The sequence below is a fragment of the Pleurodeles waltl genome, chromosome 7 (assembly GCF_031143425.1).
Source record: "Pleurodeles waltl isolate 20211129_DDA chromosome 7, aPleWal1.hap1.20221129, whole genome shotgun sequence".
Classification (NCBI taxonomy): Eukaryota; Metazoa; Chordata; class Amphibia; order Caudata; family Salamandridae; genus Pleurodeles; species Pleurodeles waltl.
Genome location: NC_090446.1, coordinates 305451707 through 305466807, shown reverse-complemented (window position 1 = coordinate 305466807; position 15101 = coordinate 305451707). Strand labels below are relative to the sequence as shown.

At 45.1% G+C, this 15101-nt stretch overlaps 1 protein-coding gene across 1 annotated transcript in view; it reads right to left on the bottom strand.

The window, feature by feature from the left end:
- Window positions 1–761: 761 nt before the first annotated feature.
- The window catches only part of CTNNBL1 (catenin beta like 1), a 451247-nt gene continuing 436907 nt past the window's right edge, over window positions 762–15101 (bottom strand). Inside the window, exons 15-16 of the mRNA XM_069243733.1 lie at window positions 9953–10025; window positions 762–2454 (exon numbers count right to left, since the gene is read on the bottom strand). Of these exons, the coding sequence (XP_069099834.1) occupies window positions 2366–2454; window positions 9953–10025 (162 nt within the window). The 3' untranslated portion in view covers window positions 762–2365. The remainder of the gene's footprint in view (window positions 2455–9952; window positions 10026–15101) is intronic.

Sequence of the window (15101 nt, the reverse complement as noted above, 5' to 3'; positions counted from 1 at the left end):
AGACTCACACATCACCCGGACTAAAAATAAATTCAAGAAAAACTGCATTTTTAGCAGAGCTGTTTAAGAATTACTCAAGTTCATCATCACGTCTCTGCAGAATAGAGCTGGATATATCAGGGTGGCCCTTTGAAAGGCTGGGAGCCCTGGGCCAGAGGCCAATTTACCCATGCTTTAGAAAGTCTCTGGAACGTTATTCCACAGGTCCGTAGGCATGGTAATGGTCCTTCACCAGGGACTATACCTGCCACTGAGATACAAGTGAACTTGTCCTTGACATGCCTACTATCATTGTGGCATTTATGTCTTTCAAGATGCATACCTCCACTTCTAATGCATTTAGCCTGCTAGGGAGGTTGCTAGGGAGTTCCCACTGTATGCCATGCTTCTATGATGTTATGGCGAATTGCATGGTGGAAGCAGACCATGCAATTCCCCATAACATCAACTAGAAAGCTGACACCTCAAAGGCTGTCTTATTGTCAGTCAAGCTCCTCCTTCTCCTCCAGAGCTGGATAGTCTACATCATCGGTGTTGGCAAAACACTCTGGTTCCAAGAAGTCGTAGGGCACAAGGAGAAAAGGGTGGGAACCTTTGGCATTGATTATATTTGAATACTTCTGATTATACTCTATTTGAAGTGTGATTGTGGTTAGTTGTAGCTAATTTTCCATTTCCACCATTCGGAATGATAAGTAGCATAAGTGTACACTGTGTACTATTATGACTCCTTGAATTAGATCGAAAACAAAGCAGAAAAATCCACTGAAATGTTATTTATTGCATTGTCAAGGTTCAATTTTCAGGCATACTTCTGAATTCCCCATATTTTACATGAGAGCAAGAGGCAGAGAGATGTGTGGTTACATTTGGGCAGAAAACTCTGCTTATTTTGTTGAACAGTATTTAGGTCAAAATGTACCAACAGTAGTGTATCTGCTATTATGCATGCATAGTTTCTTGCTGTACTTCTGCCTTTTTGGCCGTTTCAGCCAGACCACAGTTCTGCTACTGGGCAATGTCCCAAGAAACACGTCTCTACACTTACCTTGAATCTTTCGCTCACTAACTCATAAAAACGTGCTCCTGTTACGGAACTCCCTTCTGTTAAGTATCCTTTTGCACAAGGAAGGTGAAATTAAACTGCAGGGGAGAGCTTATCAAGCAGTACATCACTGTAAGTCACTAAAAACACATATGCCAAATCTCCACAATCCGCACTGAATGTGAGTGTGTTACAATAGAACTCCTGGGGCTAAGCTGTCATTTACTCCAGTTGTCAGGACAAACTCTTCAGATTCTCAGGTTGGTTGGGCAGTTTCGGCCTACTGTACTAAACCTGAAGCTGTCGAGGTGGAACCTGTTGCCCTTTCAAGTGCATCTCTCAAGGTTGGGGGCAGCTGGCCCAAAAACTCAGAATGAAGAGCCTTTGGTGCTTCTGTGGGAATGTCAATACTTAAATTTTCAGAAAGGCTGGTTTTCTGTATCTTCTAATTTGTAATTTCATCTTTGATAATTATTTTACTGTCAATATTGTAAAGTAATATGATTCCAAATTTAATTTGTAACGAGAAACTCCTGGAAATAAGCACCTTTATAACGAGCGTATTATTCTTGCCCACTACCCAATGTTTGGATTCGTGTTTCCGCTGATCATCTCTTTACAGCCACTAAAGTGACACAGACACTGCTCTCATGTAAATATATGTTATACATTCCCAAATCAAAGCATTTGAAATCATCTGGTTAATCCTGACAGTGCCATCCAAACATTTGCATCAAAAGCTTCCAATAACAATGCAACAGCAATTCTTGACAATCTGGAATTAAGAAGAGAAGCAACCACTAAAACGACTTGTGTCCCCATAGTCCTTACGGCTAAGTGTTTGGTGCTCTATCTTCCATCCAGTAAACAAATAGATGAGTTTCTTGAAGAACTGTTGCTTGCATCAGGCTGGTGCTGAGAAAATTTCATAAGGGAGGCAAGAGTCGTGTATTGGGTGAAGTGTCTTTAAAAGTATCTTCACTAAAAAGAATGAGTTCAGAATGCCACAATCTCTGTGTCATACGTGGCAAGGGAAGAGTGCGTGGGAGAGCCAAGATCGATCAAAGGGACTTCTTCAGGAAAAATGGGTTTGAAGATGCAAAATATAAAAAGTGGATAAAAAACAAAAACTATTTCTCATTGTAGTCAAACAATTCCAAAACTTAACATATGGTTGTTTTTTTTTTTCTATAAAAGTCATTGTGTTGGTCAGGGTCAGACTCACTACTTATTACAAACGTCAAAGGGTTGTGATGAGGTAGTCACAGCCCTGCAGCTTGATCGACAGTTTGGAATCATGTCAGTTCTCCCACAAGTCCATTAGAAATTTTCAAGGAGCTCAATGATGTGCTTCTGTTCACTCTCCCGGAACTCCTCACTCTTTCCGTCACCGATGTTCTCTGCATAGTCTGAAGAGGAGATAAGCAAGGAGAAACAAACACACATATCAGGCAAGCATTTAACATCTAAGGAGAAGGAACTGGGTGGGAAGTAAATAAAGAAAGTTACTTTACAAGACATTCAGGAGAAACAAGAAAAATTAGGGCAGGCTGCGCATTATCGCTTCAGGAAGGCTCCTCCATCAGTGCCATATTTCCCGGATTACCGATATAACATAAATTTACCTACAGGGGATTTAAATTGAAAGCTTCCACAAAATTGGAGGCCAACCTGAACATAAGGCATGGACTTGGCCCTGCTGAAAATATGATGAACAGCCATGGGCTAGGAAGATTAAATGCCTCACCTGCACCTGAATACTCAATCCTACCCACAACACCCTCAAAGTCAAGAGGTATGAGCTCCCTGCAAATTCACTGGGAATTTCACCAATATATTACTACGCTCTTATGCTAAGGAATTCAATTGCATGTAAAAGTAGCTTTATTTACAGATAGGTCCAAGAAGCTTTGCAATACTCCAATTTTAAGTGGTATATGATCACAAGCACGTAGCTCTACTGATTAGCACTGCACTATAGACCAAAAGGCTTGTGCCAATAAAGATTGCGTAAAGCAAAGCTCTTCATAACTAAACAACCTAAAAAGTAAAAGATGGCACATAAGCAGCACTAGACTCACTTGGTATGCCAATTTCCATGCCTCGTCTTCTGGTATAGGCTCTATGTAGTATCAGGCTTTAGCCTTGCTTTTCAACACTATTCCGCTGTTTGTGTGACAATGCAACTACTATTTATAACGCTTTCAATAAAAGGATAGTCTCTCCTCCTGCTCCTGCCCTGTACCTGGATACTTGGATCTGAAAAAGATACAACTGGCTAATTATTTTCAGAGTTTTTTTTCTTGCACAGTGTGCATATAGTGAGTGCCATGGGATCGAATATAAGCAGGGAAATTGAGCTCATGTCCGAGGTGTGTACATCAAAGGCAGCAGAAGCTGGGGAATAGTTGGTCCTTAGAACCTTGGCACTGCACATGTTGTGGCACCAATTGAGGGTATACCCGTGGATGCATCCAATTTTGGGGGTTTAATATTCTTCTAGATGCCACTGTTTAACCTATACACCGTTCCGGTAGCCTCTCTGCCTTCTCTTTAGCCAGTCACTGTAAATTATGTGGCCTCCTGAAGTGGAATCAATACTGCACATGAGCCATACCTGGTGCTCAGCACTGCGAGTGATAAAACAGGCTCTTTCTAACATATCAAGTGGTGCTCCCTGTGCACTACTACAATCTTCTGTGGGGTTGTAAGCTAGTACTTTTCTTGTTCTCTACGTCGCATTCAAGAAATCACTTTCCTCCACACACCGATCCTTGGTTTGGCTGTGACAAATACATTTATGCTGCTTGAAAGTACATCAGTGCTACTGCCCACACAGTACTATTGTTTTTAACAGCGCAGAATGCTCTTACTTACATCTTTTGACTATCACACCTTAGGAATAATTTTATATCGTGCCCAAATGAGCAAAATTGATCTTCCATCGTGATATCACCTAAAAGTGCGCTGAAGCCGTGTATTATGGATTTTGCATTTTCCAGTTCTGTAGTACGGACTCCACTACAAGGCCCTAGACTCCTTGTACGGCTAGGTTGTAGTGAAAATCTTGTCCCTCCTGGTCTCCCATCAGCACAGATGAGGTCCAGTAACACTCCGCGGCCGCACACGCCACCTCCTGTTAGCAGAGTCACAGAACAACAGTGCCCTTCCACATACACAACTCCTGTCACTGCGGCTCCCAGTACCAGCCGGATTGTGTTAGCACAGCTCCTGCACATGGCAGCTCGGCGCCTCCAGTCACCTCGTGTTATTACAGCTCCTCTAGAACAGTTTATAAATATTAAAGGAATCTCTCCCAGCGGCTTTGGGCAAAGAGTTCTCTTTGCTTTGCAGCGACAGTCTGGCAGAGAGAGAGAGAGGAGGCACATCAGCCGGCGTCTCTCTGTCCCCAGCCTTTTCCGAGTCTCTTATAATAAAAGCTTTGATGCGCCTCAGAAGCCAGTACCTGTGTTCCACACATAAATATTAAAGGCGATCCTTGACAGCGGCTCTGGAGTCGGCAGCAGAATGCAAACGCGTCTGTTTATGTAAAGAGAGGGAAGAAGGCGGGAATGCGAGGCTGTCCTGTTACTGCGCCTCATGACGGCGGTCTGTGGGCGCCTTGTGCACCTGGGACATTCGTTTCCTCGTGGACGGCTCGCGCGACGGCACGTTCTCAACAGAAGGGAGCTCGTGGCCACAGGCTCTGTGGGCGACGTCCACCCTTGTCCTCAAAAACCAAGAATAAGGCTGACTGGCAAGAGTGGTCAAGTCGGAGGGCTATGGGTGTCTGTTGGCTGCCATTTGCACCCCGCACTGCTTCCTTGTTCGAAACAAGGTAGAGTTTCCACCCTCACAAATTTTCACAAACGTCGTCAAATTAAGCTCTTAGAGTGAGCTGTCTCTTTGACAGCATTTTAAGTGCCGGTTTCAAAATTAGACTATGCTCTGATGTTTAAAAAATAAAACACTAGATTCCGGCAGGTGACTGGGTGGAGCAAAACGTCTCTTGGTTAGTCTTGTTCTGCACAAATTAGTCTCCCACAATTGTAAAGTACACACAATTGTGTAAAATTATGAGAACATTTGGTACCTCTAAACCCGTGAATTTCGCTGGTGTTATCTTAATTTCGCACAGTTCTGCGTCCTATACTTATTCAATACAGGCGAGTTATCGAAGGCTTTGAAAGAACTCACTGAAGACACTTTTCTCCAACCTTTGCCTGCACGGCGGAGTGGGACTTCGGTCCCCGTGAGGATGTCTGGCGTTGGAACAATTTGGTCCAGAACGGGACATGTGTGGGGTGTATCCTTGCGTGGTTGACTAGCTCAACTCCACGGTGGCATAAAAGTCACCAGAGTAGTGAGAAACGTGCAGTGCAAGACTGTGCTCTGATGGGAGAATGCTGATCTTGGGGAATAATAAACTGGTGCCAAGAGTACCCTGATGGCGAGTTTGATGGCACCAGAGAAAGACAGAACAAGACCACCACTGATCACCAATATGTTACACACTAAGCAGCCAGGGAATTGTTTCTTCGCTATTTTCAAGAGTTACAATATTAGTTTGATATTTTTGTTCCAGTCCTAAAGATGTATAACACAAACTTTCTGCTACATCTTCACGCTAGGGGAGAGGAATTCAAAACCTTTCCCACCTGTTACAGCGGTAGCAAGGCAGCACCAACAACATATGGAATTTTTATTTTATGAGCATCGGCTAGAAATATAGATAAATATAAAGCATAAAAAACGCATCTATGCTCAGCATCTTCATCACTGTTCTATGAGTCCCGCCGCTAAAGAGCTCGGCACTGAGCCGACGAGAGAAATGCGCAGCCCATTAAATGAAAATACGGCAAAAGGGTGAAGAAGGCACCATTTAATTAGCAAGTCGCGCAGTCTCCAAGGAGATTAGAATTCTGCAAAAGAGACCGATCTAGGGGGATTACACGAGGGCAAAGATGTCGGGATTTAGCAGGATTTATGATTATTAGTAAGGTGATAGCCCCAGCACACTAGCGGGTTAGAAACTGGAATGATGAGTAAAAACCCTTAAGTGCTAAATTGTACAGGAAAAAGGCTGGGACCGCAACTGAAGCTTTCATCAGTTGCTCTCTTTGCAGATGTCTGTATAACACGTCCAGAAAGAGAGAGGGGGGGGGGGGGGGGGCGTAATTAGTAGGGGGTGGATACATTTTTTGCCGAAGTGAAGAGTGATAAGATTCATCCGCTATTGTTTTTGTCTGGCCGCATAACAATACATTTTCAAAAACTGGAAACCTGTACTCACAAAAGCACCTGTGGGAGAACTACCCCAAGGGACTACTGACTATGTCCAGAGCTAATCTGATCGGCAGCAGCCCATAAAAGTGCCCATACAAAGGTTCCTGTTCTGATTGGTTGAAAGGGTGGCCAATGCTGCCAATCAGAATATTCTTGGATCGAATTGCCTGCGAATCGTGCTGATCACTCACTGATGTCCGTGGACCGCTGTGGGATTCCTCCTGTTGTTCACGTTTTTTAACCAATCCGTGTGAGGCAGAATTTACCCCCTCCACACCCCAAAAAAGTGTATTAGCTTTAAAGCAGAGAAGCTGAATATGGTGCACATTAAACACCTCCACTGTGTCTCCTACTTCATTAAAAACTGGAAGGAATTGGGGCTGTAGAGACCTCAAGGAGCAGGCTCACCGGATTTCCTTTAGGACATTTAAAGACGGATGAGTCAATCAACCAACTGCAGCTAAATAACTACTACAGTTCCCAACAGTGCCTTCATCTGAAAGGCGCCGCGAGAGCATGGTTAATACTCCTGCCTCAAAGGCTCCATTTGCTCCTAGTGCAAGCATGACTGCTTAGTGATATTACATCCTGCTCAGTACATCAGAACCACTTCCTAACAGGATCTCATAAGATGAAACTGGAGTTGCAAAGTCCCCACAGTATGACTAGCTGGCAGGTGGTTCATAGAGCACAAATATTGCAAACAGTCTAAATGATCTTAAATAATAATTAAAAGCTACACAACGTGACCATGGCATGTAAATGATCAAGGTGGCAGTTCAAATACAGTGCTCCATTTCACTCTGGATTAAAACTTGGCAAGAAGAATGCATCTCAGACACCAAGAGGATTAAGCAGTAAAATACATTTAGCCTAAGGCAGGAGGCTACAATGCACTGTGTGTATTCCTGAGAGATCCCTGCTATGAGACTTAACAGTTCTGAGAGGTTTCGCTTGATCCTGGTTTACCTCAGTTGTAGGCCCTCTCCCACCTATCCAATCCAGAAGCATGGCTGTGTCCTTAGAGTCTGAGGATCTTTAGTATTGAGAGCAGGATGTGAGGGCTTCTCTGCAGCAGCCCAAGTGTAAAAGGCGAAAATTGGAGTGAAATTGGGAGAACTGGTCAGCAAAACATAACTGCTAGGGTCTACTCTCGTATGAAGAGTAGGTGATCAGTAGAAAAAGTTATTCTCTCCTAGCAAAGAGAAAAGGTCTTGCTGGGAGACACCACAATGGAAACATGGTTTTTGCAAACCTTGCTAGTAAAGCCGCTGGGCTCTCACCAATCAAAAAAAGAAAAAACATTGTCTAAAAGCAAAATTATTTTTTGGTCTCCAAAACATGTATTGCCATGGCAGTCCCTGGCACTCAGGGGGACAGGCAACATGCTGTCACTGTCTGCAATGTTAGCCAGTAGCTGAAGTGGGCTGCACCACTGCACCATGCTGCAGTAGGCAAATAAAACATGTTAAGGACATAACAGACCAGATGATGAAGAAGGCTGGCTGAAAGTCCCTGTAAGTAATGATATTATACATATAATCTAATGTCAGCCCTAAACATTGGCGCAGTAGCCACCAGTCATGTGGGTTTCAAGATTCTGCAGTCCAAGACAGACAAGTCAGCTAAAGGAGCATGGGTCCTCAAGCCTAGCCGAGATCAATCACATACCTTAGTCAACCTCAGAGCCAATTATATGGCAATACACCTGGCGATCGGGGAGTTATTACTAACGGCGACAGAGACTATTTCAGCACCATATTGCACTGTGATGTGCAATGAGGTGGGGGAAAAAAAAACAACATTTTAGGTGTAGATAAGCTGCCATTCTCTTGAAAGAGAGTCATAAAGCGATTTGCTGTAGTCAAGGGAGGCTGGACTTGTGTACAATATGCAGAATTTTCAGAGATCAACTGCAGCCAATGGTCTTGGAAAGGTCTGGGACTAGGAGATGAACTTCCACAGCAGTCAATACATGTACACTAACGTCATTTCATTGGCTGCAGGAAGAGGCTGGTACGAAGACAAGAAAACCTAATGCTCCCAAGTAAGTGAGAGCCAATTGGAAGCTGGAACGTCAGCAGTTAATGTTGGTGGTTAACAGTCTAAACAAACTGAAGTCTCACACACTTATAACCAACAATACCTGCAAGATTTACCTGGGAGCACCGCACTGTATTGTATTTGTGGTGTGTAGCAGTCTTACTCCTTTCCAAAACAAAAACAGCAAAGTTACCATCAGTGGTGTGGAAGTCAACCCTTTCATTGTAGAACCCGCTTTCTTTTAATCAGAGCATCACCCCTGACCCAGAGGAAATCTTTTGCGTTTCCCGCTCTCTTTACCAGTGAAGTCAACACCACTTCACTCGGGACTGACTGATGGTATTTTTTCCAAAGTCACTGAGAGTGGGAACTAATGATGAACAACAAGGAAAATCTCATATTTAGGCGAGAAGGAGAAGTATGTATAGTCCATGTGCCAAAAATAAATTAAACACGAAGAAGACACAAGAGAAAGTGAGCAGAGAGCAGGATGGAAGGAGACAAGCGTGCTGGAAAAGATAAATAGCAACGAGAGAAAGGGTAATGAGATTGACAAAAGCAAGGGGAGAACAACAGAGGAATGGTGAACATTGGTGGGGAAAAGAATGGGAATGAATAGGAGAGAAGGACAAGGGACAACAAAAGGGAGGGACAGAGTAGGTGAAAGGAGGCTGGAGTAAAACACGGTCAAAGGGGGTGGAGAAAACTAGAGGGAGTGTCTGGAGAACTAGGAGAGGAAGGCTGGAAAACAGATGAAAATTGACAAAAAACGACAAAAGAGGGGGGGTTGAAGGACAATAGGTTGGAGGGATTGGAGAACACAAGCAAGGGAGACTGGAGAACAAGCAGCAATTTCTTAATGAGTGGCATTGTGTAAAGACTGAAATAGTTACAGGGAACACATGAACAACCCTGAGCAGATGAGGAGGTAGATTTAACACAAAGGGCAAGAGTAAAGAGATGTAGATAGGAGGGGGAGTGGGGTGTAGATGCAGCAAGAAAGAAAGAGAAGGTGATGTAAGTGAAGAGAAGGGGGAAGACAGAGATGAGAAAGAAGAGAGAAAGCAGTAAATTAGGGTTTTAAGGGAATGGGAAGTGTGAAAAGGAGAGAGAAGATTGGTCACGGAAGAAGATGTTAGAACAGGAGGACAGAGAACTGCGGGGGAGAGAGGTGTCCAATGAAGGCTTGGGATAATGGAAAGAGTGGGCTTTACCGAAGGAACGTCAAGAAGCGAAAAAAGGCACAAAGCGAAAGAAAGTGGTAGGAGTGAGGGAGGGCGAAATGTAGGACAGTGAAGAAGGAAAAACAAATGGCATTGATGGACAATAACTGGTACTTCTGGGAAGACCGAAGGCTACAAAAACGTCAGAGGAAAGGGCAGCGAAATGCAGAGAGAAGAGCAGGTGAGATAGACGAGAGGGACATTGTAGAGGAACGGTATGAGGCGATAGAGACAGGAAAGTGTGCACTGGGGAGGTTGGAGAAAAGGTTTGAAAGAAGGAAGAGGAGGACTTGCACTGAAGAGAGGGGCGGAAGAATAAGCGGAGTGAAAAACATCTGCATAGAGATATACCAACCCTTCAGTATGTGCCGAACGATTTTGATGGAGCTGCCTCTCATATTCAGAATTTGATGCACTCGTTGTCGAATCTAGAGGAGGGTCGGGAGAGAGAAAGGAGAGCGAGACAATGAGATCTGCACCCACACACACCTCCTCTTACAACCGCACAGCTCCTCCATTAGCACCCAGCCTGTGACCGCTTCACTGCACTCCTGACACTGGCACACTTTGGCTTGGAGCTCATTAAACCCCTATTACATTTGTGCATAAAACCTTTTCTAATGTTCCCACAAAGAACACACAGAATGCAGAGCGGTTAAAAATAGCCTGGCACACAGGGTAAATTATTTAAGAGATTTACATAACTGTTTTACTCAGCAAGACGGCAAGAGAAGTAATGGATGTGAGGAGACTGCAGGAGCATTCGGCTCTTCCAGCATTGTAAAGTCACCCCTCCCTCACCTCCCACACACACCTGCACAGTGCTAGAATAAGAACTTGTTTTTATATATTTTGCAACGCGGAGCTTGGGGAAAAAAGGGAGATTCTCTGTGAGAAAAAGAGTTACTTTTGTTGCAACAACATTGGTGCCAGATGTATCGTGCATTCTTGCAGGAAAAAATACATCCCTCAAGGAGAATGTCCATTTTGTTTCATGTGTCTCTGCAGATCTTCTATGGGGATGAGACTTCAGGCATCAAACATCCGAAATCTTTTCGAGAATAACTATACAGCTAACAGCTCAATGCAAACCCATCCTTTCATCGGGATCTCCGGAAAGAGGAACTTCAAGGTGATGCGAGGGACACCGACATGACATGCAACTCACTGGGCTCTATCTGCCAGGACTCTTACCAGAGCGGCACGTAAAATGACATACCCCACAGAATTATTGGGTTGTGTAAAGTGTGTAAAGCAGCCTTGAAAGAATTACAGAGGCATCTACAGAGTGCTTCAGCTTCGTCTGGTGGGCCTACAAACTAACACAAAGGTGGGCGTATCTCTCCGACAGCTTGGGCTCCACTGGTTCTAAGAGAAAGACAAGTGAGCACCAGGCCCACAAGACTCATGGTTGCTATCTGTGAGAAGGTAGCCTCTTTCTAGCCTTGTTACCCCCACTTTTGGCCTGGTTGTGAGTGTATGTCAGGGTGTTTGTCACTGTTTTCACTGTCTCACTGGGATCCTGATAGCCAGGCCTCAGTGCTCATAGTGAAAACACTATGTTTTCAGTATGTTTGTTATGTGTCACTGGGATCCTGCTGGTCAGGACCCCAGTGCTCATAGGTTTGTGGCCTATATGTATGTGTCACTGGGACCCTGTCACACAGGGCCCCAGTGCTCATAGGTGTGCATGTATATGTTCCATGTGTGGTGCCTAACTGTCTCACTGAGGCTCTGCTAACCAGAACCTCAGTGGTTATGCTCTCTCATTACTTTCAAATTGTCACTGACAGGCTAGTGACCATTTTTACCAATTTACATTGGCTTACTGGAACACCCTTATAATTCCCTAGTATATGGTACTGAGGTACCCAGGGTATTGGGGTTCCAGGAGATCCCTATGGGCTGCAGCATTTCTTTTGCCACCCATAGGGAGCTCTGACAATTCTTACACAGGCCTGCCACTGCAGCCTGAGTGAAATAACGTCCACGTTATTTCACAGCCATTTTACACTGCACTTAAGTAACTTATAAGTCACCTATATGTCTAACCTTTACCTGGTAAAGGTTAGGTGCAAAGTTACTTAGTGTGAGGGCACCCTGGCACTAGCCAAGGTGCCCCCACATTGTTCAGAGCCAATTCACTGAACTTTGTGAGTGCGGGGACACCATTACACGCGTGCACTACATATAGGTCACCACCTATATGTAGCTTCACCATGGTAACTCCGAATATGGCCATGTAACATGTCTATGATCATGGAATTGCCCCCTCTATGCCATCCTGGCATTGTTGGTACAATTCCATGATCCCAGTGCTCTGTAGCACAGACCCTGGTACTGCCAGACTGCCCTTCCTGGGGTTTCACTGCAGCTGCTGCTGCTGCCAACCCCTCAGACAGGCATCTGCCCTCCTGGGGTCCAGCCAGGCCTGGCCCAGGATGGCAGAACAAAGAACTTCCTCTGAGAGAGGGTGTGACACCCTCTCCCTTTGGAAAATGGTGTGAAGGCAGGGGAGGAGTAGCCTCCCCCAGCCTCTGGAAATGCTTTGTTGGGCACAGATGTGCCCAATTCTGCATAAGCCAGTCTACACCGGTTCAGGGACCCCTTAGCCCCTGCTCTGGCGCGAAACTGGACAAAGGAAAGGGGAGTGACCACTCCCCTGACCTGCACCTCCCCTGGGAGGTGTCCAGAGCTCCTCCAGTGTGCTCCAGACCTCTGCCATCTTGGAAACAGAGGTGCTGCTGGCACACTGGACTGCTCTGAGTGGCCAGTGCCACCAGGTGACGTCAGAGACTCCTGCTGATAGGCTCCTTCAGGTGTTAGTAGCCTTTCCTCTCTCCTAGGTAGCCAAACCCTCTTTTCTGGCTATTTAGGGTCTCTGTCTCTGGGGAAACTTTAGATAACGAATGCATGAGCTCAGCCGAGTTCCTCTGCATCTCCCTCTTCACCTTCTGATAAGGAATCGACCGCTGACCGCGCTGGAAGCCTGCAAACCTGCAACATAGTAGCAAAGACGACTACTGCAACTCTGTAACGCTGATCCTGCCGCCTTCTCGACTGTTTTCCTGCTTGTGCATGCTGTGGGGATAGTCTGCCTCCTCTCTGCACCAGAAGCTCCGAAGAAATCTCCCGTGGGTCGACGGAATCTTCCCCCTGCAACCGCAGGCACCAAAAAGCTGCATTACCGGTCCCTTGGGTCTCCTCTCAGCACGACGAGCGAGGTCCCTCGAATCCAGCGACACCGTCCAACTGACCCCCACAGTCCAGTGACTCTTCAGCCCAAGTTTGGTGGAGGTAAGTCCTTGCCTCACCTCGCTGGGCTGCATTGCTGGGAACCGCGACTTTGCAAGCTACTCCGGCCCCTGTGCACTTCCGGCAGAAATCCTTCGTGCACAGCCAAGCCTGGGTCCACGGCACTCTAACCTGCATTGCACGACTTTCTAAGTTGGTCTCCGGCGACGTGGGACTCCTTTGTGCAACTTCGGCGAGCACAGTTTCACGCATCCTCGTAGTGCCTGTTTCTGGCACTTCTCCGGGTGCTACCTGCTTCAGTGAGGGCTCTTTGTCTTGCTCGACGTCCCCTCTCTCTGCAGGTCCAATTTGCGACCTCCTGGTCCCTCCTGGGCCCCAGCAGCGTCCAAAAACGCCAAACGCACGATTTGCGTGTAGCAAGGCTTGTTGGCGTCCATCCGGCGGGAAAACACTTCTGCACGACTCTCCAAGGCGTGGGGGATCCATCCTCCAAAGGGGAAGTCTCTAGCCCTTGTCGTTCCTGCAGTATTCACAGTTCTTCAGCCTAGTAAGAGCTTCTTTGCACCAACCGCTGGCATTTCTTGGGCATCTGCCCATCTCCGAGTTGCTTGTGACTTTTGGACTTGGTCCCCTTGTTCCACAGGTACCCTCAGTCAGGAATCCATCGTTGTTGCATTGCTGATTTGTGTTTTCCTTGCATTTTCCCTCTAACACGACTATTTTGTCCTTAGGGGAACTTTGGTGCACTTTGCACTCACTTTTCAGGGTCTTGGGGAGGGTTATTTTTCTAACTCTCACTATTTTCTAATAGTCCCAGCGACCCTCTACAAGGTCACATAGGTTTGGGGTCCATTCGTGGTTCACATTCCACTTTTGGAGTATATGGTTTGTGTTGCCCCTATGTTTCCCCATTGCATCCTATTGTAACTATACATTGTTTGCACTGTTTTCTAAGACTATACTGCATATTTTTGCTATTGTGTATATATATCTTGTGTATATTTCCTATCCTCTCACTGAGGGTACACTCTAAGATACTTTGGCATATTGTCATAAAAATAAAGTACCTTTATTTTTAGTATAACTGTGTATTGTGTTTTCTTATGATATTGTGCATATGACACTAAGTGGTACTGTAGTAGCTTCACACGTCTCCTAGTTCAGCCTGAGCTGCTCTGCTAAGCTACCATTATCTATCAGCCTAAGCTGCTAGACACCCTATACACTAATAAGGGATAACTGGGCCTGGTGCAAGGTGCAAGTACCCCTTGGTACTCACTACAAGCCAGTCCAGCCTCCTACACTATCAGAGTAATAAGGCGATCAACTACTAAAAGACTGACTAATGATGCACATCCCATACTGAACCTGAGGGCTGTCTTGTGTCACTTTCTTTTAACAAGACGTGAGGCTCCATCCCCAACGAATCTTGGATTCGCCCTTGTGGGGCAGGGCTCTAACAGAATGGTAGAATGGTAGGAGACACTCCTGAATCAGCATTTATAAGAGGGTCAGCCACGCTAACACACACAGCATCCACTGGGCTTGGCTAATCTTAATGAAGTGTCAGAAATAAGGATTACCATATGTAAAAAAATAGCCTGAAAACTGAAATTGAAAATTGAAAGACATCAACCGATGAGGGATACTGTTAGACTATGGTGTGGTGTATAGTTCCTGAAAAGAATCTACTACAGCTGCTACAAAATATTCGACAATGATTGTGGGCACCTTGGGCTGAACATTATGGTATTTATTAATGAATGTGGATATATCTGATTTGATAAAGACAGTCTACGTTTTGCAAATGGTGAATATGCCTAATGCCTATACAATTTGAATGGTGAAAAAAATGAGGATTGCTTGATTGGAGATGTTAAGTGTTGGATACCATATTTAAATGATGAACAATAAGGAAAATGTCATATTTATGTGGGAAGGAGAAGTAAATATGTAGAGTCCAGAATACTGGAAGTAAGATATACTGAACAGCAGTTTCATAATTTCTTGTTCGTGCATCCTATATGTAGGATTCAACAAAATAAAAAAGAAACAATCACCACAAATCTTTGAGACCTATTATCATTTACACTGCGAGAACTCTGCCAAGCAAACCTTAACACTGGTCTGAATTATAGCACTCCATCTTGTAGAGGAGATGTAGTATGGAGAGCATTGCTCCTAGGATCCTGTGAAACCACTGAGAAACGATAATGAGGCAGTACACTCTATTACTGACAGCTTATAAA